Source organism: Oncorhynchus mykiss, chromosome 17 (genome assembly GCF_013265735.2).
Source record: "Oncorhynchus mykiss isolate Arlee chromosome 17, USDA_OmykA_1.1, whole genome shotgun sequence".
NCBI classification, from domain to species: domain Eukaryota; kingdom Metazoa; phylum Chordata; class Actinopteri; order Salmoniformes; family Salmonidae; genus Oncorhynchus; species Oncorhynchus mykiss.
Window position 1 is genome coordinate 49878603 of NC_048581.1, and position 27068 is coordinate 49905670.

Sequence of the window (27068 nt, forward strand, 5' to 3'; positions counted from 1 at the left end):
GGAAGGATGAAATCGTATGGATGAATTCATCAAAATAACGTTTTTATTGAAAATATGTCAATCATTATTTTAATATTTTGGTAACCCGTTGTTTTGTCTGGTAGACCAAAAAGTTACATATTGCAGCTTTAAATCCATAATAATGATACTGACCTTTGGCTTTGAGGTACTGGAAGGTATCTAGACATAACAAAATGGGTCATTATCATGCTCCTTTTGCCATTATGAAAAATAAGAAAACATGAGATGGGATCACTTTACACAAGCTGGCGAAGCAGAACAGTCTGTAATGCATTCACAGCCATGTTATCAAGCAGTGGTCATTCTTATCTGTACAAAATGCAAAATAATGACAGAGAAATTAAAAATCAATAGGATGATCAATGGAATAAGACACTTATTATATCCATAACATGTTGAAATGTTAAGAGTTCCTAAAGTAAAAGACTAAAAGAGGGGAAAGAAGAATGGAATATCCTGAAGCACAAACAGATGATGGAACGGAAAAATAACTCACTGAAAAGGAGGATGAGTAAAAACAGATGACCAGCCATATCAGGGATGAACAATGTCATTTTTTAGACAGCTACATACATACTGTTAGTCTGACTTCACAGAAGATGGTGGTAGTGACTGGGACAAAGATTAACTGTTTCAATAGAAAAGCAGATGTGGAGCTTGTTCACAGGAAAACCACATATGTCTCATATGACAACTGTGGGCTAATGTCATGTTGCAGAGGACAAGGAGGCTGAACATTCAGAATCATTCATCTGTAATTATTTTTAGGTTCTAAAGCTACCTGTCTTCAACAAAATGTATTTTGTATCATTATTGCAGGCAATTCAATTTCTAAAACCAACAAACTAACTTGTCTTTCGGAGAAAAATATTTATCTTAGACTTTTTGGTTTAAGTTTTTAACAGCTGCACAATGTTTAACTACAAAAACCCTGCCAGGGTTTTCATATTTCATTTATGTTTGGTGAGTCACATTTCATAAAATGCCAGAGCAGCCAGAGCAGTGACGGTACACTGAAATTGTATGTGTGGGGTACAGAGATGAGGTTATTAGAAAATCATGTTAAACACTATTATTGCACACAGAGTGAGTCCATGCAACATATTATGCGCCTTGTTAAGCAACATTTTACTTCTGAACTTATTTTGGATTTCCATAACAAAGGTGTTGAATACTCATTCACACTTGTTTTGTTTTTTACGTAATTCCACTTTGACATTTATTTAAATTTAAATTTTAACTTTATTTAACTAGGCAAGTCAGTTAAGAACAAATTCTTATTTTCAACGACTGTCTAGGAACAGTGGGTTAACTGCCTTGTTCAGGGGCAGAACAACTGATTTTTACCTTGTCAGCTCGGGAATTCCATCTTGCAACCTTTCGATTACTAGTCCAAAGGTCTAACCATTGGATTACCTGCCACCCCGATATGGGTTATTGTGTGTAGGCCAGTGACAAAAAAATCTAAATTTCATACATTTTAAATTCAGGCTGTAACACAAGATGTGGAAAACGTCTGAAGGGTATGAAGACATTGTATGTTTCATCATTTAGATATAAAAGCACTTTATCTATATAGACCCCACATTTGGCAGGGTAGCCTAGTGGTTAGAGCGTTGGACTAGTAACCGGAATGTTGCAAGTTCAAATCCCCGAGCTGACAAGGTACAAATCTGTTGTTCTGCCCCTGAACAGGCAGTTAACCCACTGTTCCTAGGCCGTCATTGAAAATAAGAATTTGTTCTTAACTGACTTGCCTAGTTAAATAAAGGTAAAATAAATTTTACAAAATTTGAAGAAGAAGAAGTCACAAGTATTTGGACAAACTCATTCATGGTGTATTAACGTAGTCAAACATTTTCTATTTTGGTCCTATATTCTTTGCACCCAATAAATACATCAAGCTTGTGACTCAACAAACTTCTTGGATGAATTTGCAGTTTGTTTTGGTTGTGCTTTAGACTATGTTTTGCCCAATAGGAAATTAATTATATCCAACCGCTATGGAAGGAGGTATCTCACAGTCAACATAATATACATAATTACAGTAGATTTAACATTTACTAGGGGGAAGAAATAAGTAAAATGCTCAAAGGGGAATATGCCCCGGACCCCTCCGAATAAAAAATATTTTAAAAGTAACTGATATTATGGATTCACATTCACATTACAGTAACTGGAAGTGTGAAACAAAGGATGTCGTGTGAGAAAGAATGCATTTGTGTGAGATGTGTGAGACATAGCTAGAGAAAGCTAGAGGTGTAGTGTCAGTGTGTCTGCAGAAGACTGTACAACCCATCAGGCTGGGCTGAGGTTGCTGGTCTGTCGGGGATTGAGCTGTATACGTGGTACATATCAGAATAGAGGAAAGAAACAGATTCACTTCAGGGCTTTGAATCTACAGTACAGTAAATGTAATTCATAAGGGACATTTTATGAGGATGTAACACCAATCTTAAACTGAAAGTCATAAAAAACAGTGAGAGAGACTTTTAAAACATTTTTTAAACCTTTATTTAACTAGGCAAGTCAGTTAAGAACAAATTCTCATTTACAATGACTGCCTACACCGGCCAAACCCGGACAATTGTATGCCGCCCTATGGGACTCACAATCACGGCCTGGTGTGAAACAGCCTGGATTTGAACCAGGGTGTCTGTTGTGACGCCTCTAGCACTGAGATGCAGTGCCACTCGGGAGCCACTAAAGTGTTGTCAGGAGAGAGAGAGAGAGAGAGAGAGAGAGAGAGAGAGAGAGAGAGAGAGAGAGAGAGAGAGATAGAGAGAGAGAGAGAGAGAGAGAGAGAGAGAGAGAGAGAGAGAGAGAGAGAGAGAGAGAGAGAGAGAGAGAGAGAGAGAGAGACTGTAATCCTCTAGTCAGTCTGTCTGTGAAAACAATGCTACATATCATAATATAACAATATAATACAATGAATTGTACAACGATGTACGTATGAGTGTGTGTTTGAGGTGGGATCATGTGTATTTCACATGTCTACATTGCATGTGTGTTACTTAGTCAAGATTGCCCTATTGCGTTAGTAACAACCAAACAGAAGAAGTGCAAGTAACAAGGCTTGATGTCATTTCACACTTCTCCTCATGACTCAAACCCCCCTGCAGATCTGCAGATCTACAGATCTATTCTCACGCTCCCCAGATGCTCTGACACATTCATTTTCTAATTAAGTGTTTTAATTTTAAGTGTCATATATGCGTTTTGATAAGGTTGATATGGTTAGGCCCAAAGTTTAAGCATGTAAAGTAGCTGTGCACGTGCAGATGGTTCTGAGTTCTGAGGGACAAACCTGAGGGCATGAATGTGTACAGTACAGAAGTGATCTGAGAATCGATTCCAGCATCTCCTGAATCCACCTGTAGTGGAGAGAGAGGGAGAAGAGAGAGGCGTTTTATCCTCCAGTCGTAACAAACTGTCTGTCTATTCTATTCTCTAACTCGAGACATGAACTGCACCCTCCTTTGTATCACAGGAAGTGTTTGTGGGTTTTGTGTTATTCTGAGGTCTACACATGTCCAATGCAAGATGTAGGTTATTTGATAAAAAATAGTTTATAAGACTGAACTCTGTACCTACTTAGGAACACATTTACAAGGTTTAACATGAATTAATGTATTAAGAAATTATTTCTGGGGAAAAACATCTTATTTGATAATAAATATAAATTGCCATATAAATCTGTAAATAAATATAGCTGTTGATTTGATACTTTGAACATTCATATGTTGAAGCACTACTAATGTAACATTAAGGTCTTGATCCTCAGATCAGACAGTCAGAGGATGCTGGTGAGAGGAGTTATAGGAGGACAGGCTCATTGTAATTGTTGAAATGGAATGAAGAGAATGGAGTCAAACACGTAGTTTTGATGTATTTGATGTGTTTGACTCTGTTCTGTTAATTTCATTCCAGCCATTACAATGAGCCTGTCCTCCTATAACTCATCTCACCAGCCTCCTCTGTCAGAGGGGTACATGTGTACAGATTCCACTGTAATGTAGAATAATCACCATGACTCCGCTGCTCACCGCTCCCATAGACACCAAATCATCTACAACAGAAACACAATGAAAATGGGATTACAGTGTTTGTACATGTGATTATATAGTTCTGTATGTCGTATGTGTGTGTATGTTTGATGTATTTTGTTTGGAACATACATTGTCTGTGATCATCCTGTCTGGCTGTAGGTCTGTACAACATAAAAGTATAAGGAGGTTGTGGTAAGAAAATCTCATCATGGACAATACAGAACTGAAGGTTGATACAATCTGCATCATATTCACAAGGGAATTCTTACCTCTGAGAATTGGTTTTCTCTGAAAAACAAATGATACTAAATTAATTACATTGAATATTGTCTAACCTATACAATATGATCAAAATGAGTTGATAAATGAATCCATGCCAAAGGCACTTACATTAATGTTAGCACGGTAAATTTTCAAATGATTTGTTTTGCAGAATCAAATGTACTCACTGGTCCTCCTGCAGAGACAGACAGCTGTCAACCCTACCAGGAACACGCCCACTCCAGAAGCCACACCCACTGCTGCCTGCCATAATTGCCCCACTATTTGGTGACATGATGACATTGGGAGAGGTCATCAGCTCTTGTTCTTCTAAGAAAATGTGCACAGCTCTGTTTTCATGTGTGAGAAAAGACAACTAGAAAAGGATACTTACCCAGAATGCTTTCTTGACTGTTTGATTCCACTTCACTTTCTGTGGAGCTTTGACCTCCTGGGCACATGCAAGAGAGAAGGACAACTTAATAACAGAGTTATGTAAATATTTCTAAGAAGAGAAATTGTTTGATTAATCCTAATGCCTTGACTGAATTTACATTTGGCTACATTTGAAAAATTGGTTTATGCTTTAATAGACAAAAATATTTAGCAACTAAATTAAACCTATTGGCTAAACTTACTTTCAGTTGGACTCGCTGGGGTGTCAGTGGTCAAAGTACAGCAAACAGTCGACCCTGATGCAAAACAAATCATTGGATCTGATTATAAAAAATACATCTAAATGTGTTGATTTTAATCAATCAAAAATCAACCTCTTTTTGTAATGAGGCAAATTTGTGATGTGGAAAAAACAAAACATGGAGAAGATAAAGCTACTCTATTTGTTTTACTTATATTTGCTAACTAGATAAAGATGATTAGGAGAACTGATGAAGGATTCACTGCCCTGCTAGGGGTCAAAGGGGAGGTCAAACCTGGTGAGAAGGTATTACTCATATTACACAAGAACAAATGAAAGTGAATGTAATATCTAAGGTCTTTCAATAAGCATGAAGGGAAGTACACTACACATTACCTACAAATCAGATGGACTAAAAGTGGTTCAAAATCTGGACTGAAAAGAGCTTTAGTGAATGAATGTGAACAAAGATATTGTATTGGCAAACTAAGTTATAATTGGTGGATCTACTTACTGGTAGTTGGTATCAGTGTGGTGTCTGGGGTAAAGGTACAAGTAACCGTTGAAACTAGTGGGAAGCAATATGATTACACAAGAATAAGGTTTTACATTCACATTTGGGTCACTTAATTTTATGGTCATTTAGAGGCCCAACACACCTTCTGTAGGACTCACTGTTGTGCTGGGAGGCAAAGTAGATATAGGACCTGGAGTCAAACTCACTGAGAAAACACATATTAATGAAATTAGAATTTGATTAATGATTGTATTAATGATCATCATGGTGTTGTTGGCCTTTTGAAATACCTTCATGACTTGTCTATTCAAAGTGGGAAAAGTAGGACTATAAAATCACTACGGACAGATTGCTTCCTGCCCTGGTAGATTAGATTTCTCCTCATTATAGAGATGATAAGACCAATTCATAAGGTGATCAAGTCTTTCAGGGCAGATAAGGTGTTGATTGTTGTTAACAGCTTCCTAGAATAAGGTCACCATGTTATCTAACAGCAGAAGCCTAACAGAGTATAGATACGATCTAAACACTCGACTAGATGAACACAGACATTATAATACTTGTGCTGATGATCCCAGGCGTTGGTGTTGAGGCTGGTGTCATATCTATAGAACAGCTTAATTATCTAACAGAACAGCTTCATTTACACATTAACACAACTATTCTTATTGCTGAAACTTGCTTTGCTTTAAAATAACAGCAGTGTCACTATAAAAGCACAAATGTGTGGACTACCTGCTATAGAAGGTGTCTGTATAGTTGTTGGATCACTGATGTGAACTCCCACCAGATCTAAAATAATTTGGGAATGAAATGTGGTATTTAGTTTGTTGGTCAGAATTAACATAGTCATACTAAGAAGATGCTGAAATAAAAGTGAGTCAGATCATGAAGACCTGCAGCACTGATAGATATGTTTAGATTATGACTCACCTGTAAAGCTGTGTCCATCACTGCGTGGAGAGAGAGAGTTTGGTCCTGAGCTCACTCTGTAGTCACAGCTCACCTCCTTACGCCTCACTGACTGTAGACGACTGATCAGATCACTATGTTTTGGAGTGAATTGACAGAACTGCTGTACGGATGCTGAGATAGCTTTTCTCTTCATGATCTTTGCTGTGAAGGATGGCTGACTCTCCTCTCCAACATACAGGTTACAGGTGGTGTCAGGACTGACGGATCCACAAATCAAACAGATGATGGTGAAGTCCTCATCAATATTGACTGTAATGTCTGGTTTTGGACCTGTTAGGAAAGGACAGAGACTCCTTTTTGCATCACTGTATTTGAACATAATGTATATGTCACAAGTGACACTGACTCTTACTAAACTAGACCCTGCCATTCTCTTTATATTACGTATTAGCATGTCTTATTTGATATCATGCATATCTATGAGTGCCAAATAATCATGTGTGCTGTGTGTTTACAACGATTGCCTTTCACTTAATTCCTTACATTCTCACGTGTGAAATTAAATTGAATGAAATTGAATCGCACAGACAATTTTGCTTGCTTGTATGGTGTGTAGTGATTCCACAGATCTTCCTCTCCCTGCTCGGGAGGAAGAGCCGAACCCAGTTCGGGTAGAGCCGAACTAATCGTGCTCGGGTAGAAATGAATGAACAAATCTTGCTCGGAAGGACCCGGGAATCACCTGCTGTGTTAGTTTGGCCCGTTGCTTCTTTTTAGCCTACAGCCCTAAATCCCAGCCTATTTATACTTTTCTAATAGGACCGTAGTGATACTGTGTATTACGGTGTAAACTGAGTTTATAAAGAACCTTTGGTTGTACTTTGGCCTCTCTGTGGTTGTTTGCTGTGGGATCTTAGAACTCTACTTTTAACATTTACATTTCAAATATTTAATGTCTTCACAACAACTATTTGAAATGACATTGGATGAGATTGTGATTTAAACAGAATCATCCAAGACAATCTGAATATATCATTTCTTACCAAGAATAGTAACAGAGACTGAACCACTGTGCATCGATGGATAGTGAGATTCTACAGTGTAAAAACATCTCAGTTTGATCTCAGCTGATGAACTTTGACCTGCCCACGAGAGCAGCTCAGTCCCCGTGAGTGATCGCGTACAGGTTGAGGGTTTAGGATCTCTCCCCTCTATGTAGAAGTAACACTGAGACACAGAGACAGATGGGGGAGTCTGACAGCTCAGCCGAACTGAGTCTTTCTCTCTGATGACTGTAGAACTGACTGTCAGCCTGGGAGGAGGTGGGTCTGTGAGATCAGGAGAATAGTGTCACTTTGAAAGTTGTATTTCAAAAACATCACAGGTAATCCATACATACTAACAGTATGGAAACTCCATTAATCAAATGTTCAACTATGTCAGCATTTATGTTTGTACAAAGTACAGTAATTCCTATCATTATGTGCAATGAAGACACAAGATCTCATTTTCAGAACGAGCATAATTAATACGGTATAACAGTGACGTGTATAATTTTATGAACCACCTACTTACCCTGAACAGTGACTGAGACAGGGTTACTTGAAGGAGATATGTGAGACATCCCTACAGCATAGTAACACTTCACTTTGACCACATCTGGAAACGTTTGATCTGCCCTCTTGAGCAGCTCTGTTCCTGTGAGTGTCTGAGTACAGGATGAGTCTGGAAGATTCTTCCTCCCCTCTATGTAGAAGTAACAGTGAGACACACGGAGAGATGGAGGAGTCTCACAACTCAGCTGAACTGATTCTGTCTCTCTCATGACTGTAGAACTCACTGTCAGCTGGGGAAGGTCTGTGAGAATTGGGGAATTAAGCATTTAGCATTTTGTGGTTTTGAGAAATATACTGATAGTCTAATCCCTCCTTGTTATTTCAGAATTAAGGATCTTGAGTCAATATCTTTATGCAGCGACAGTATGGGAAATTAAGGAGATATAATATATTGCTTGATTGCTTCATGTAATAGATTATGACAACACACAGTATGATAACATATCACAAGAGGAACATGGTAATGATGGCACAACAGTACATTGTTTACAACCATTCAAATAGTCTTCTTACCCTGAATTGTGACTGTTGAAGGCTCACTGTATATGGATCTAAACTGTGAACCTGTAGCACTGTACTGACATTGTATTTTGACCTCAGCTGGTGAACTCTGACCTGTCCACCTCACCAGTAGTGTTCCTGTGAGTGTCTGTTGACAGGGTGATGAAATGGTGAATTCCACTTGCCCAGCCATTTTGAAGTAACACTCAGAGACAGATGGAGAAGTCTGACAGTTCAGCTGAACTGAGTCTCTCTCTTTGATGAATGCAGGAATCACTGTTAGACTGGGCTGAGGAGGATCTGTGAGATCAGTGGGATGATGGAGTGTCTTTTTAAATTGAATTATGAATTCATTTTCAATGTTTAACTACTCATACAGATAATGTACAACTTAATATTGTATGAGTTTGACAGAGAAAACAATTCAGACACTGTTGTCTATTTAAGCAATAAACAATGAGAACCCGTGCCAGGAACAGCCCTTAGGAGGGAGTTATCACACAATAATCCTCGGCCTCGATGGACATTTTGCTTTTGTAAAACGGTTGCCAACATTTAAATTAAAGATGAAGAACATGTCTTTCATTAAAGACGTATTATTGTTCATAGTAAATGTGTTTTATTTTCATCCTTCCACCAGGACATATGCTCATTTTGGAACGTTGCTAAATGGGCACAGCCAAACAACAGAAGTGATGGATTTCTTTCTGACCAGAACTGTCCCAGAGCTTGGGGAGGTGTGTCTGCGCTTGTGCTGCAGCGGCAGGTATACAAGACCAAACTTTACCAGCATCACACATATCGGTGAATCACTGTGACATATGAAATACAAGTGATAGTGTAATCAATCTGTAATAACTACGTAAAAAAGTAACAAACGTGTTAATTTATTATGTGACGTACAGTCATATCTAGGTCCTGATTGGTCAACAAGCTGATTTGACGCAACAAACAGTGTTATTTCACGTGCATCTTTTTGGAAATGCAAAGACCCAAATGGCGTTCCATACTTTTACAGATGCACAATCGAGAGCATCCTGTCGGGCTGTACGGCAACTGCTCTGCCCCCAACCGTAAGGTTCTCCAGAGGGTAGTGAGGTCTGCACAACGCATCACCGGGGGCAAACTAACTGCACTCCAGGACACCTACACCACCCGATGTCACAGGAAGGCCATAAAGATCATCAAGGACAACAACCACTCGAGCCACTGCCTGTTCACCCACTATCATCCAGAAGGCGAGGTCAGTACAGGTGCGTCAAAGCAGGGACCGAGAGAATGAAAACAGCTTCTATCGCAAGGCCATCAGACTGTTAAACAGCCACCACTAACATTGAGTGGCTGCTGCCAACATACTGACTCAACTCCAGCCAATTTAATAATGGAATATTGTATCACTAGAAACTTTAAACAATGCCACTTAATATAATGTTTACATACCCTACATTACTCATCTCATATGTATATACTGTACTCTATACAATCTACTGCATCTTGCCATCTTGATGTAATACATGTATCACTAGCCACTTTAAACAATGCCACTTTTATGTTTACATACCTAACATTACTCATCTCATATGCATATACTGTACTCGATACCATCTACTGCATCTTGCCTATGCCGTTCTGTACCATCACTCATTCATATATCTTTATGTACATATTCTTTATCCCTTTACACTTGTGTGTATAAGGTAGTTGTTGTGGAATTGTTAGGTTAGATTACTCGTTGGTTATTACTGCAGTGTCGGAACTAGAAGCACAAGCATTTCGCTACACTCGCATTACCATTTGTTAACCATGTGTATGTGACAAATACAAATTGATACTTTCCAGTGAACGACACACTGACATCATGTACAGGTGCGCGTGACTCTTGGCTGCAGTAAGAAAGCCTCGCCATCTGCTCATTCAACATAGCCTAGATTTACGTTTTTATTAGTTCTAAACAAAATAACTTTTGGGGGGCTCTCCTAACACTTACAATAATGTGTTGATTCTTGCTTGAACAGTCACTAAGAATATAATTTGGTGTTGACCTTTGTAAATGAACTATTTTGGATGCATCAAGTTGTTAGCTAGAATGCTAAACACTCACTGACATGGCCATAGGTTGCAGCAAAAGATAGCCAAAGAGCCATTTTACTGGTTGAAGTTGAAGTTATTTTTAAGTATAATGCATTTGATTTACAATGATGACACAAACGTTATATTAAGCAGGACTTTCGTAAGACCCTTAAACTCCAATTATAATCCAAAAGTAGTGTGAAATGCACCCATATGCAACATGTAAATAGAGGCTTTTTTTTGTTGGCTTTCCGTTCACCATAGTGGATTGAGCAGTCAAATGGAATAGTGAATAGACCATTTTTTTGTGTTTGTAAACGTTGCCGCACGAGGGCGATGCGCGCAACGTTTGCAAACACAAAAAAGGGTCTATTCACTATACCATTTGACTGCTCAATCTACTATCTCATCAGCCCAGCCAGGCAATTTATTACCTTGATCTCCACTGTAGAAAGCATTTAGATATTATATCCCATTTATTTTAGACTATCATTTGGTTTTCAACAGTGGAGATTTGTATTAATCTTGCTGTCTGTCTCATTCCACGGGGATGCTGACCCATGTTGACTCCAATCCTTCCCACAGTTGTGTCAAGTTGGCAGGATGTCCTTAGGGTGGTGGACCATTCTTGATACACACAGAAAACTGTTGAGCGTGAAAAACCCAGCACTGTTACAGTTCTGGCACCTAGTAGCATACCCCGTTCAAAGGCACTTAAATATTGTGTCTTGCCCTTTCCCCCTCTGAATGGCACACATACACAATCCATGTCTTTAACCTGTCTCCTCCCCTTAGTCTATTTACTGATTTAAGTGGCTTTAACAAGTGACATAAATAAGGGATCATAGCTTTCACCTGGATTTGCCTGATCAGTCTATGTCATGTTAATGTTTTGTATAGCCAGTGTATACAGCAGCTCATGGAAGGATGAAATTGTATGGATGAATTCATCAAAATAGCGTTTTTATTGAAAATATGTCAATCATTATTTTAATATTTTGGTAATCCGTTGTTTTGTCTGGTAGCCCAAAAAAGTTACATATTGCAGCTTTAAATCCATAATAATGATACTGACCTTTGGCTTTGAGGTACTGGAAGGTATCTAGACATAACAAAATGGGTCATTATTATGCTCTTTTTGCCATTATGAAAAATAAGAAAACATGAGATGGGATCACTTTACACAAGCTGGCGAAGCAGAACAGTCTGTAATGCATTCACAGCCATGTTATCAAGCTGTGGTCATTCTTATCTATACAAAATGCAAAATAATGACAGAGAAATTAAAAATAAATAAGATGATCAATGGAATAAGACACATTTATTATAACCATAACATGTTGAAATATTAAGAGTTCCTAAAGTAAAAGACTAAAAGAGGGGAAAGAAGAATGGAATATCCTGAAGCACAAACAGATGGAAGGAAAAATAACTCACCGAAAAGGAGGATGAGCAAAAACAGACGACCAGCCATATCAGGGATGAACAATGTCATTTTTTAGACAGCTACATACATACTGTTAGTCTGACTTCACAGAAGATGGTGGTAGTGACTGGGACAAAGATTAACTGTTGTCTCAATAGAAATGCAGATGTGGAGCTTGTTCACAGGAAAACCACAGATGTCTCATATGACAACTATGGGCTAATGTCATGTTGCAGAGGACAAGGAGGCTGAATATTCAGAATCATTTATCTGTAATTATTTTTAGGCTCTAAAGCTACCTGTCTTCAACAAAATGTATTTTGTATCATTATTGCAGGCAATTCAATTTCTAAAACCAACAAAGTAACTTGTCTTTCGGAGAAAAATATTTATCTTCGACTTTTTGTTTTAAGTTTTTAACAGCTGCACAATGTTTAACTATAAAAACCCTGCAAGGGTTTTCATATTTAATTTATGTTTGGTGAGTCACGTTTAATAATATGCCAGAGCAGTGACGGTAAACTGATAAGCGCAGTAAAGGAAATAATGGATGGAAGGAAGGAAAGGAGGAGAGAAGAAAAAGCGAGTTCACACTACTCGGACTGATCAGTTTACCTTTAATGCTTTGACTGGTACCTACATTTCAGCGCCCGTTCAGATAAACCGCGTGCTTTGCTTGAAGTGCATAACATTGAACGTGTGTAGGCTGAGAATGCAGTTGCTGTTTTTAAACGAACGTTTTTATATAGCCTAACTTTGAGATTAACCGTTTGATCATGCTACCTAAAAAAAAGCATCAGTTTTGGTTAGATTACGGTTGATACATTTGTCAATTTCATTGTTAGAATCCAGCAAAGCGCCTGCTGTGGCACGAAAAACTCCTCTTCATCCACCCACGATGGTGTTGGTTAATGAAGCGCTGAAGGAGTTGGACTCTCGAATCGTCTCATCGCAGGCCATTCGCGGCTACATAACAGAGAAATATCCATCTGTGGACCTGATGAGGTTGAAGTACATGACACGAAAGTTCCTGAAAATAGGAATCGAGGGCGGAGTGTTGGTGAGGACATCAACTCGATAGCAAACGGCGCACAGGTGAGGTTTCGGTTAAGGGACCCATGCATCCTACATCTTATTCAAGTAAATGCCCAGTGTTTCCAGATTTCTATTAAATATGACCTATAATTTACAACATGAGTGAAATGGTTTTCCTTCCCAAAAATGTTAATTGAGTATGTTAAAGCAGCATTCCTGTTTGAATAGTGTTTGTTATTTATATATTACTACATTGGGCAATTAAATACAATTTCCAGTGGCACACTGACTCACGTAATGATGAAGCCACCATATGCTACTACTCACGGTGATGGTCAATGCGCTCTTCTGGCTAGAGGAGCAATAGCCTATCTCAAGATGAGCTACTTTGAAAAACAGTGCTGCTGGTCACTAAAATTTGGGAGTTCAGAATTATATTGGTTCTAGAGACAGTCTTCTATTTTCAGCAGTAGACATTTGCCTTCCAAACTATGTTTTTCCCGCAATTTTTATATTGAAACGTGCAAACAGCTGCAACCAACTACATATCATCCATGGATGGCAGTTCCAGTTCAGATCAGGACTGGCAGCCATTGCTAGTGTACCCATGAGTTTCCACTCAAAATGCCAGGGTAAGAGGATCCAAAAATCGATGTATTATGTCTATGGCCACAACACAACAAGCTGTATATTTGGCTGCCAAATTGCAGCCTTCCAGACTGTAGGCAACCTGTAACTACCAAAATAAAGGAAACATTTGAATACATTTGGGACAAAGTTTATAGTGTGTGTGGGGTGCGTTTTCCTGTCATGGTTTAGATCAATTTCTAGAATTTATGCGAAGGCGCATTGAAGCTGTTCTTGCAACTGGTGGAGGCCAAACACCCTTTTTAACACACTTTGTTGGCGTTTTTTTTAATTTTGTTAGTTACCTGCATGACTTTACAGATAATTGTATGTGTGGGGTACAGAGATGAGGTTATTAAAGAATCATGTTAAACACTATTATTGCACACAGAGTGAGTCCATGCAACATATTATGCGCCATGTTAAGCAACATTTTACTTCTGAACTTATTTTGGATTTCCATAACAAAGGTGTTGAATACTCATTCACACTTGTTGTTGTTTTTTTACGTAATTCCACCATTTATTTTAATTTTAACTTTATTTAAAAAGACAAGTCAGTTAAGAACAAATTCTTATTTTCAACGACTGTCTAGGAACAGTGGGTTAACTGCCTTGTTCAGGGGCAGAACAACCGATTTTTACCTTGTCAGCTCGGGAATTCCATCTTGCAACCTTTCGATTACTAGTCCAAAGCTCTAACCACTGGATTACCTGCCACCCTGATATGGGTTATTGTGTGTAGGCCAGTGACAAAAAAAATCTCAATTTCATACATTTTAAATTCAGGCTGTAACACAACAAAATGTGGAAAACGTCAAGGGGTGTGAAGACCTTCTGAAGGCATTGTATGTTTTACCATTTAGATATTAAAAGCACTTTATCTATATAGACCCCACATTTGGCAGGGTAGCCTAGTGGTTAGAGTGTTGGACGAGTAACCGGAAGGTTGCAAGTTCAAATCCCCGAGCTGACAAGGTACAAATCTGTTGTTCTGCCCCTGAACAGGCAGTTAACCCATTGTTCCTAGGCCGTCATTGAAAATAAGAATTTGTTCTTAACTGACTTGCCTAGTTAAATAAAGGTAAAATAAATTGTACAAAATTTGAAGAAGAAGTCACAAGTATTTGGACAAACTAATTTATGGTATATTAAGGTAGTCAAACATTTTCTATTTTGGTCCTATATTCTTTGCACCCAATAAATACATCAAGCTTGTGACTCAAGTTTGTTTTGGTTGTGCTTTAGACTATGTTTTGCCCAATAGGAAATTAATTATATCCAACCGCTATGGAAGGAGGTATCTCACAGTCAACATAATATACATAATTACAGTAGATTTAACATTTACTAGGGGGAAGAAATAAGTAAAATGCTCAAAGGGGAATATGCCCCGGACCCCTCTGAATAAAAAATATTTTAAAAGTAACTGATATTATGGATTCACATGTCACAGAAGCCACTTGTCCAAGTGTAATACAGTAAAAATATTACCTGTTAATCAACTTATTTACAGTAACTGGAAGTGTGGAACAAAGAATGTCGTGTGAGAAAGAATGCATTTGTGAGATGTGCGAGACAGATACAGAAAGCCAGAGGTGTAGTGTTAGTGTGTCTGCAGAAGACTGTACAACCCATCCGGCTGGGCTGAGGTTGCTGGTCTGTCGGGGATTGAGCTGTATACATGGTACATATCAGACTAGAGGAAAGAAACAGATTCACTTTAGGGCTTCGAATCTACATTACAGTAAATGTAATTCATAAGGGAAATTTTATGAGGATGTAACACCAATCTTAAACTGAGAGTCATAAAAAACAGTGAGAGAGACTTAAAAAAAAAGAGAGAGAGAGAGAGAGAGAGAGAGAGAGAGAGAGAGAGAGAGAGAGAGAGAGAGAGAGAGATACTGTAATCCTCTACATTGCATGTGTGTTATTTAGTCGAGTAAAGTAAGTTAGTAACAACCAAACAGAAGAAGTGCAAGTAGCAAGGCTTGATGTTATTTCACACTTCTCCTCATGGCTCAAACCCCCTGCAGATCTACAGCTCTATTCTCACGTTCCCCAGATGCTCTGACACATTCATTTTCTAATTAAGTGTTTTAATTTTAAGTGTCATATATGCGTTTTGATAAGGTTGATATGGTTAGGCCCAAAGGTTAAGCATGTAAAGTAGCTGTGCACGTGCAGATGGTTCTGAGTTCTGAGGGACAAACTTGAGGGCATGAACGTAGACAGTACAGAAGTGATCTGAGAATCGATTCCAGCATCTCCTGAATCCACCTGTAGTGGAGAGAGAGGGAGAAGAGAGATACTTTTTATCCTCCAGTCGTAACAAACTGTCTGTCTATTCTATTCTCTAACTCGAGACATGAACGGCACCCTCCTTTGTATCACAGGAAGTGTTTGTGGGTTTTGTGTTATTCTGAGGTCTACACGTCATTCTGAGGTCTACACATGTCCAATGCAAGATGTAGGTTATTTGATCAAAAATAGTTTATAAGACTGAACTCTGTACCTACTTAGGAACACATTTACAAGGTTTAACATGAATTAATGTATTAAGAAATTATTTCTGGGGAAAAACATCTTATTTGATAATAAATATAAATTGCCATATAAATCTGTAAATAAATATAGCTGTTGATTTGATACTTTGAACATTCATATGTTGAAGCACTACTAATGTAACATTAAGGTCTTGATCCTCAGATCAGACAGTCAGAGGATACTGGTGAGAGGAGTTATAGGAGGACAGGCTCATTGTAATTGTTGAAATGGAATGAAGAGAATGGAGTCAAACACGTAGTTTTGATGTGTGTGATGTGTTTGACTCTCTTCCGTTAATTTCATTCCAGCCATTACAATGAGCCTGTCCTCCAATAACTCATCCCACCAGCCTCCTCTGTCAGAGGGGTACATGTGTACAGATTCCTCTGTAATGTAGAATAATCACCATGACTCCGCTGCTCACCGCTCCCATAGACACCAAATCATCTACAACAGAAACACAATGAAAATGGGATTACAGTGTTTGTACATGCGTGTATATAGTTCTGTAAATTGTATGTCAAATCAAATCAACATTTCTTAATATAGCCCTTCGTACATCAGCTGATATCTCAAAGTGCTGTACAGAAACCCAGCATAAAACCCCAAACAGCAAGCAATGCAGGTGTAGAAGCACGGTGGCTAGGAAAAACTCCCTAGAAAGGCCAAAACCTAGGAAGAAACCTAGAGAGGAACCAGGCTATGTGGGGTGGCCAGTCCTCTTCTGGCTGTGCAAGTTGGAGATTATAACAGAACATGGCCAAGATGTTCAAATGTTCATAAATGACCAGCATGGTCGAATAATAATAAGGCAGAACAGTTGAAACTGGAGCAGCAGCACAGCCAGGTGGACTGGGGACAGCAAGGAGTCATTTCCGTTCCAATTTTCTGGAAGCTTGCTTCAGAGCTCGGGTATTTTCTGTGTACCAGGGAGCTAGTTTCTTATGATAAATGTTTTTAGTTTTTAGGGGTGCAACTGCATCTAGGGTATTGCGCAAGGTTAAATTGAGTTCCTCAGTTAGGTGGTTAACTGATTTTTGTCCTCTGGCGTCCTTGGGTAGACAGAGGGAATCTGGAAGGACATCAAGGAATCTTTGTCTTGTCTGTGAATTTATAGCATGACTTTTGATGTTCCTTGGTTGGGGTCTGAGCAGATTATTTGTTGCAATTGCAAACGTAATAAATTGGTGGTCCGATAGTCCAGGATTATGAGGAAAAACATTAAGATCCACAACATTTATTCCATTGGACAAAACTAGGTCCAGAGTATGACTGTGACAGTGAGTAGGTCCAGAGACATGTTGGTGTATATGTGTGTGTATGTATGATGTATTTTGTTTTGGAACGTACATTGTCTGTGAACATCCTGTCTGGCTGTAGGTCTGCACAACATAAAAGTATATAAGAAGGTTGTGGTAAGAACATCTCATCATGGACAATACAGAGCTAAAGGTTGATACAATATGCATCATATTCACAAGGAGAATTCTTACCTCTGAGAATTGGTTTTCTCTGAAAATGAAATGAAGCTAAATTAATTATATTGAATATTGTCTAACCTATACAATATTATCAAAAGGAGTTGCCAAAGGCACTTACATTAATATCAGTAAGGTACATTTCCAAATTATTTGTTATGCAGATTCTAATATACTCACTGATCCTCCTGCAGAGACAGACATCTGTCAATCCTACCAGGAACACGCCCACTCCAGAAGCCACCCTCACTACTGCCTGCCATAATTGCACCACTATTTGGTGACATGATGACATAGGGAGAGATCATTAGCTCTTGGAGACAACATTATTGTTTTTCTGGGAAAATGTACACAGCTCTGTTTTCATGTGTGAGAAAAGACAGCTAGATACTTACACAGAATGCTTTCTTGACTGTTTGATTCCACATCACTTTCTGTGGAGCTTTGACCTCCTGGGCACATGCAAGAGAAAGACAGTTTAATAGCAGAGTTATGTACATATTTCTATAATGAGACAAATTGTTTGATTAATTGTCACGTCCTGACCATAGAAAGCCTGTATTTTCCATGGTAGAGTAGGTCAGGGCGTGACTAGGGGTTTTAGTCTAGTTTATTATTTATATGTGGGGTTCTAGGTTTATTTTCTATGTTGGGGTTTGTGTATGATTCCCAATTAGAGGCAGCTGGTAATCGTTGTCTCTAATTGGAGATCATACTTAAGTTGCATTTTTCCACCAGTGGGTTATGGGATATTGTTTGTTTAGTTGCCTGTTAGCACTGCATTGTCGTCATGGTTCATTTATTCTTTATTGTTTTTTTTTTCTTTCTAAGTTTCGCTCTAATTAATAATGTGTAACTCTACGTACGCTGCGCACTGGTCCGTCTATACTAAGGAGCGTGACAGTAACACCTTGACTGAATTTACATTTGGCTATAATTGCAAAACTAGTTTATGCTTTAGTAGACAAAAAAATGTAGCAAGCTAAATTAAACCTATTTGCTCTACTTACTTTCAGGTGGATTCGATGGGGTGTCAGTGGTCAAAGTACAGCAAACATTTGATCCTGATGCAAAGCAAATCATTGGATCTGATTCTACAAAAATACATCTAAATGGGTTGATTTTAATCAATCAAAAATCAACCTCTTTGTAATGAGGCAAATTTGTCATGGGGGGGGGGGGGGGAGGGTAAACATGGAGAAGATAAAGCTACTCTGTTTGTTTAACTTCTATCCGCTAACTAGATAAAGATGACTAAGAGACCTAATAAAGGACTCATATTACACAATAACAAATTTCAATTAGTGTAATACCTAAGGTCTTTCAATTAGCAGAAATAGAGAAGTAAATCACACATTACCTACAAATCAGATGGATTAACATTGTGTTGTTGGCCTTTTGAAATACCTTCATGACTTGTACTATAAAATCACTACGGACAGATTGCTTCCTGCCCTGGTAGATTATATTTATCCTCATTATAGCGATGATAATGGGGTGACAGGTAGCCTTGTGCTTAGAGCGTTGGACGAATCCCCGAGCTGACAAGGTAAAAAAACAGTTAACCCACTGTTCCGAGGCTGTCATTGAAAATAAGAATATGTTCTTAACTGATTGCCTGTCTTTCAGGACAGATAAGGTGTTGATTGTTGTTGACAGCTTCCTATAATAAAGTCACCATGTTATCTAACAGCAGAAGCCTAACAGCGTATAGATATGATCTAAACACTGAAACACTTCAAAAAAATTTTTTTTTTTACTTCTGGTAATGGTTCCAGGCGTTGGTGTTGAGACTGGTTTCATGTCTATGAACAAAATTACATAAAGTTTCTAATGTAAAGTTTTCTTAACAACATCCTCCATCATCAACACAATGAACTACAGAGAAAGACATTCCAACAGCTACACTTACACATTACCAAACCTAACCCCCTTTGTCTCCCTGCTGTAGAGGTTGTCTGTATAGTTGTTGGATCACTGATGTGAACTCCCACTAGTTTTACAACCATTTTGGGATTGGAATGTGGTCTTTAGTTTGTGGTTCAGAACGCTATCAGCTGGCATCAGCTGCCTGTCTGCCATCATCCTCAAGGAGCCATCCTCCAACAGGCCACGCCCAAGAGGAAGACAGACATCCAGGTGGTCTGACCATTTGGGGGACAACCTACACAATCTGGGACTCAACACCAAAGCAGCCTGGGACCTGGCCCAGAATAAGACAGTGTGGAGATCCATATATCAAGGTGCTGTGCTCCAAGGAGCGAGCAAATAGCGAGTGAGTGGGGGAGGGAGGGAGGGTCAGAATGAATATAGTCATATTAAACTAATTAAAGGGTAGTCAGATCATGAAGACCTGTTGAACTGATAGATTATTATTGTATAGATAATGACTCACCTGTAAAGCTGTACCCATCACTGCGTGGAGAGAGAGAGAGTTTGGTCCTGAGCTCAGTCTGTAGTCACAGCTCACCTCCTTATGCCTCACTGTCTGAAGTCTGTTCAGATCACTCTCAGCCACAGAAAATTGACAGAACCAGCATTTGGAATTGGTGTGTTTCTTCTCCCTGATGTGTGCTCTTCTGAGACACTTACTCTGCTCTCCAACATACAGGTTACAGGTGGTGTCATTACTGACAGAGCCAGGAATTAAACAGGTGTCATGACTGTCTTGATCAGGTCAGGTTACAGGAGACCACAACCCTACAGATTATCTCTCAACCCCAACAGAGGAGGAGAGATCTAGGGTTCTGATGATGCGGGGGGGTTTTATGGCCCCTCACAGCCCTGGTAAATCTCAGGCCACAGACAAATTCCTTTGTCCTGTCACTATAGATAACAAGCTTCAGAACATTAAACATGAACTAAAGGGACTTTGGAACAATGTTTTTCGTCAGTCACAATGGTGGTCATGACGAAGTAAACCACACATTGAAAATGTATGCCATTTCTGCTCTGTTATTAAAGGTTAACCTCTTAGAACTACCACCTTACTTTTTCCAATTTCCGCCTTAAGACATACCCAAATCTAACTGCCTGTAGCTCAGGCTCAGATCCAAGGATATGCATATTCTTGATTTAATTTGAAAGAAAACACTCTGAAGTTTGTAAATGTGAATTGAATGTAGGAGAATATAACACAGTAGATCTAGTTTAGATAATACAATGAAAAAAACATATGTTTTTTCATTTTTATTGTTGTATTATCTTTAAAATGAACAAGACAAAACAAACATGGATGATGGGGACAATTTCAGTGAAAAATATAAGAGGGGAGCAGTACTTGTGCAAAGTTACAGAATGATAACTTCCAAAATGAGTGTGCTACATGACATTTATCATGAAGTCACCCAGGTGTCCCACACAAGTAGCCCAAATGTACCCAAGTGGCCAAATTGGTGAAGTTATACATTTTGAATGGAATAACTATATACAAAATACCAAAATGTTATTCTAACACACCCCCCCAAAAAATGGAGAAAAAACATGAAAAAAAAGACATTTACAAAATAACACTTTCAATATTTCGAAGACCCTTTGTCCTCTATACAATATTGTGCTGCTGATGTCAGGTGCCATAGCAGTCTCTTTCTGCTCTAAAGCAGAGGGTCACCAAGCATGTGGTGCAGGTGATGGGGGACTTCATTTTGCAAAGAATACAGCGACGCCTCCATGCTGTGCCCTTTTGGCCCTGAGGCACATCCATGCCTGCAGAAATACATTTGGGCAGATGAACACCACTTGTGGCAGGAGCTGGATGAACCAGCTTCAGTGGGGGATGGACACCTTGGCACTGGGGGCTCCCATTCGGAGTCAGTGTCACTGTGAAAGAAAATGTTCAGTTAGAATAGTTTCACATATGAGCCCTGTATCAACAGGTATAACAAACAGATATATATAGAGTACAGTGAACATAAGGTTGAATATATTATTATAGACCTGCTAGATCTACTGTCTCATTTATATTATGACATTTCAGCTAGATCTACTGTCTCTATTATATTATGACATTTCAGCTAGATCTACTGTCTCTATTATATTACAACAGACCAGCTGTATCTACTGTCTCCATTTCACTTTGGCCATTGTTGTGGGCCTGCCCTCCCCTATTAATTTCAAACAACGGCATTAGCATGAGAAGAACTTACCAGTCCAAAACGATGTCCTCTCCGTTCAAAAAAATATTCCTCCATTTGGGAATCGCTAAATGAATCGTCCTCGATCAATTTCTTCTAAAATTGTGTGTACATCTGTATATCTAGACTTAGATTTAGTTTTCCCTGACTTAGTCGCCATACTGATTGATATATAAACAGCTGAATATGCGCTTTACCAAAACAATGCTGTGCGCAACATGCGTGGCTCCTTCCGGTATGAATCGTCAATGGCGAATGACCCTCTTTACGCCTGAGTTTACTACATGGGTTGGTCTTCCAACACATAAACATTACATATTGCCATTTACCTCAGCTCGTGGGCTATCTACCCAGCTAGATTTCAAGACGATCGGTGGTCATTGGGTTAAAATACAGTCAATCAACGAAACAGCGGTCTTATCATTGGTGCACAATGATGTCATTACTTGTTGTCTTCAAATCGTTTTCTTTCAGTCAATACGTCCCGCGAAATGACCCATCATGTTTGGTTGTATTACAAACAAACCAGTTGATTGCAATGAAACCAAACATGACTGGAAAAGTCACGTTTTGTGTGTGTATTTACCTCGAATGTGTCGTCGAAAATGGAATGAGACGGAATTCAGTTGAGTTTTTACCAAAAAGTTATATTTTGGTTTCATCTGACCATATGACATTCTCCCAATCTTCTTCTGGATCATCCAAATGCTCTCTAGCAAACTTCAGACGGGCCTGGACATGTACGGCTTAAGCAGGGGGACACATCTGGCACTGCAGGATTTGAGTCCCTGGCGGCGTAGTGTGTTATTGATGGTAGGCTTTGTTACTTTGGTCCCAGCTCTCTGCGGGTCATTCACTAGGTCCCCCCGTGTGGTTCTGGGATTTTTGCTCACCGTTCTTGTGATCATTTTGACCCCACGAGGTGAGATCTTGCGTGGAGCCCCAGATCGAGGGAGATTATCAGTGGTCTTGTATGTCTTCCATTTCCTAATAATTGCTCCCACAGTTGATTTATTCAAACCAATCTGCTTACCTATTGCAGATTCAGTCTTCCCAGCCTGGTGCAGGTCTACAATTTTGTTTCTGGTGTCCTTTGACAGCTCTTTGGTCTTGGCCAAAGTGGAGTTCGGAGTGTGACTGTTTGAGGTTGTGGACAGTTGTCTTTTATACTGATAACAAGGTCAAACAGGTGCCATTAATACAGGTAACAGGTGGAGGACAGAGGAGCCTCTTAAAGAAGAAGTTACAGGTCTGTGAGAGCCAGAAATCTTGCTTGTTTGTAGGTGACCAAATACTTATTTTCCACCATAATTTGCAAATAAATTCATAAAGAATCCTACAATGTGATTTTCTGGATTTTTTTTCTTCTCATTTTCCACAAACTTCAGAATGTTTCCATTCAAATGATACCAAGAATATGCATATCCTTGCCTCTGGGGCTGAGCTACAGGCAGTTAGATTAGGGTATGTCTTCAGGTGGAAATTGAGAACAAAGGGATGCAGCCATAACAGGTTAAAAGCATCTACTCAACTCTCTTTCTCTATCTCACTCCTCAGATCTTTTGTAGTTCAGCAGATTCCCAGCAGTAATCTCTTCATGGTCGATGTGGACAACAAGTGTGACTGCAGCTCTGCCCCGCTGGTTTCCATGGATCCCATCAAGATTATATATATCCTTTACTAACCCTCAATAAGTTTGAGGTCTTTGAGTGTATTGTTATAACAAAGCCTTTGAGTGTTTTTTAGTATGAATGTTTTGTAAGTTAACTGTAAGTGAACTCTGAACTTAGACTTTAGTTTTCTGAGAATGTGCATAGCTTCTTCATTGTCAGAGGTATTAATACATTTCTCATACATGTAGCTATTTATGAAGCGTGCATTACGGTTTGGTTTTCTCATCATGCTAGAATGATGTTGCAGAAACAGTCACCACGCTATCAGTTAAATGTATCGGAGGTATCTGAGGTGTGCTTCATCGTCAGTATTTCTATCCTTAACCCCTCTGCACACAATGAGTCTTTGAAATGTGATAGGCTGAAGTTTCAGAAAGACAGAAAGCGGCCAGAAACGTGTCATCCTTTTCACCCCAAGGTACGCAGTGTGTAGATATGTGTCTGCATCACAATTCTGTGATTACACGGAAAGTACATGAACGCCTGTTTATGAGTGTTTAATAACATGAAATTATTGTATGTATTGTATGTATGTATTAATTAATTTCTATGGTGTGAAACTCCTGTGACGTCCCCTGTGTCTGATGCAGGATAATGACATGGAGTATGGAGGAACAGCAGGCCTCTCTGCCCCCCTTACAACAGCACTGCTCCCCCTACTGGCCACTCTCATTAGCAGGTGACCATTAGCAGGACCCAACACTGGACCTAACACTGGAGAGATTGATAGACTGGCGCACCATCAAATGCTGACAACGCACAGGGAGCCTCGCCAACAAGAAGAACTTGCTCAACTAACTAAGTTACTTATTACCAACAGAGAGATGGACCAATTGTAAATCAATCTCCCTGACCAGCAGAGAAATAACAAATTAGACATTGTTCAAGACAAACAGAACAATATTCAAAGGGGGAAACAATATGGACATTAGACAGAAAAAATATAACTGAGAGCAGCAATGAACTGGTTTCACAGGATGACAGAAAGGACACAAGATCAGTTGGATAACAAAGCCAGCCCTCTGTGATGTAGGAACTATCTTCCTTTATGTGCAGTCAGTGAAAGCATTACCATGTTGATTTAAATCTCAGTTGGTTCACTCCACATTAGCGTTCCAAAATACTTCAATACACTCTCACAGCTGTAATACGCTGACTGTGCAAGCGGCAAGACAGGATTTTACAGAATAAAATATCCACTTTTCCCTACATTCAGACATCATAACACGGGCAACGATATGTACAGATATACTAACCACAATATTTGACATAATTTATTGCATGAGACAAAGTCCACATGATCAATAGTTATTGCTCTAATATAATATTGTGGCACTGGTGACGATGAGATCTATAGTGCCACCATTTGGTCTGGTGCAGCCATCTAAGGTTGCAGTGACTTTATATTCACACAGCTTCTAAGGACATACATAAGGTTTACATACCACATTTCATTGCCCCTTGTCCATCGGCTCAGTTCTTATAGCCAGTTACCCATGGTGGAATTATCTGCAGGGCTTGACATGAACTTTTTCTGAAACTTGTCCTTCAGACAAGAATGACAGATTTTTTTCTTTCTTGTCCGAACGGTTAAAGTTTTTGTCCTACAATTCTACTCATTCTGCCATGGGGCGGAGTGAACTTTGATGTTATTAAGCAAATACCCTGAAATTCAACACGTTGTGCCATTGTCGTGGAAATAATAACATTCAGTTTAAAGCTAATTTCCTGCAATTCTCCATATTTGCCATGACTTATGCCATGTTCATTTGATATCTGAGTGAGAGTGACTAACAAAATCATTGGGGGCCCCCTGGAAGTCAGGGCCCCTGGGCAGTAATTTGGCCATTACGACAAGACTTAGATAGCTGGCTAGACTAACTTGCCTAGCAATCTATAAAATCTTAGCTGACATGGGATAATTGAGTGACTGTCAGTGACTGAAATAACAAGAGAAAAACTTCTGATGTAGAACCACATTTTGAAACTGCACGTTGTGTATTCTACTGTCCTACGGTTGTTTTTGGAGGGGGGAGGGGCCTCTAGCGACTGCTTACTGTATGTCGCTTATAAATAGAAACGGTACTGTAGTAGATGTTTTAGATACTTATTTACAGTAACATGATGTGTGATAAATAAAGGACATCCTGAAAGAAACAATATTTCTGTGAGACATACAGAGAGCCAGTGGTGTAGTTTCAGTGTGTCTGCAGAAGACTGTAAAACCCATCCGGCTGGGCTGACGTTGCTGGTCTGTCGGGGATTGAGCTGTATACGTGGTACGTATCAGACTAGAGAAAAGAAACAGACAGTTTAACTTCAGTCCTTTAATTCTACAGTACTGTAAATGTAATGTAATTTAAAAGGATGTAACATCAATCTGAAACTGAGAGTCGTTCACATTCACCAAACACAGTGGGTGATTCTGAACTTACATTGTCGTTTTCAGATGACCTTCCATTTTCTTCAAAAGGACCTGTACAACACAGAAGGAGCCTGAGTGAGTGAGTGAGTGAGTGAGTCAGTATGTGCACACACACACACAAGTCACTTCTCCTCCTGACTCAAACCATCCTGTAGACATACAGCTCTATTCTCATGCTCTAACACATTATCTTATGTATAACTTATACACATACATGCTTACTGATATGACTACCTCAGACAAACAAACAAGCCTAAACAACTTTGAGTCCTATAAAAAGCCCTACATGTTATGAAACATTGGGACAGAGTTAAATAGACAAACCTGGTGGTACAGATGTGGATGATACAGAAGTGATCAGGCTGTAGATCCCTGCATTCTCTGAATCAGCCTGGAGGAAAGAGAGAGAAGAAAGATCCTTATTATCCTTCAGACTGTCTGTCTTTTTGTACGAAAAGGGGGGGGGGGGTAGAAGAAGTGAAAATAACAGGGCTTGATGTCATTTCACACTTCTCCTCCTGACTCAAACCACCCTGGAGACTTACAGCTCTGTTCCCACGCTTTCAAGATGCTCTGATTACAAAATGTAAGTTTGTATGGTAGGCATTTAGTGATTAAGCGTTATTGTGCTGAGTGTCCCAAATTCACGTCCCAGGTCCAAGGTCAGGAAGACAGGGACAGAAGACATTCTGTTACAAACTCACCTGAGTGCAAAAACGTGGACGGTACAAAGGTGATGAGAGAATAGATCCCAGCATCCCTTGAATCCAACATGCCTGCACTACTCATAGCTCCCATCACCAAATCATCTAGAACAGAAACAAAATGAAAATTAAATTAGGATACGTGTTTGGACATGCATGTGTGCAGTTGTCTTAGTAGTGTGTGCAGTGTTTGATGTATTTTGTTTGGAACATACATTGTCTGTGATCATCCTGTCTGGCTGTAGGTCTGTACAACATAAAAGTATCAGAAGGTTGTGGTAAGAACATCTCATCATGGACAATACAGAACTAAAGGTTGATACAATCTGCATCGTATTCACAAGGGAATTCTTACCTCTGAGAATTGGTTTTCTCTGAAAAACAAATTAGTCTAAATGAATGATATTGAATATAGCCTACACTACACAATATCA

The 27068-nt window shown here is 39.2% G+C and overlaps 1 protein-coding gene across 1 annotated transcript; it reads right to left on the reverse strand.

Moving 5' to 3' along the window:
* Positions 1-2914: 2914 nt before the first annotated feature.
* LOC118940041 lies at positions 2915-13244 on the reverse strand. Its single transcript, XM_036948201.1, has 16 exons — positions 12025-13244; positions 11663-11689; positions 8530-8817; positions 7976-8257; positions 7444-7728; positions 6419-6730; positions 6221-6277; positions 5628-5690; positions 5483-5536; positions 4970-5023; positions 4726-4782; positions 4520-4612; positions 4340-4358; positions 4200-4231; positions 4050-4090; positions 2915-3395 (listed from the first exon to the last, which is right to left on the reverse strand). The coding sequence occupies exons 1-16, from the start codon at positions 12080-12082 to the stop codon at positions 3228-3230; spliced, it is 1890 nt and encodes a 629-aa protein (XP_036804096.1). The 5' UTR covers positions 12083-13244; the 3' UTR covers positions 2915-3227.
* Between the last annotated feature and the right edge of the window lie 13824 nt (positions 13245-27068).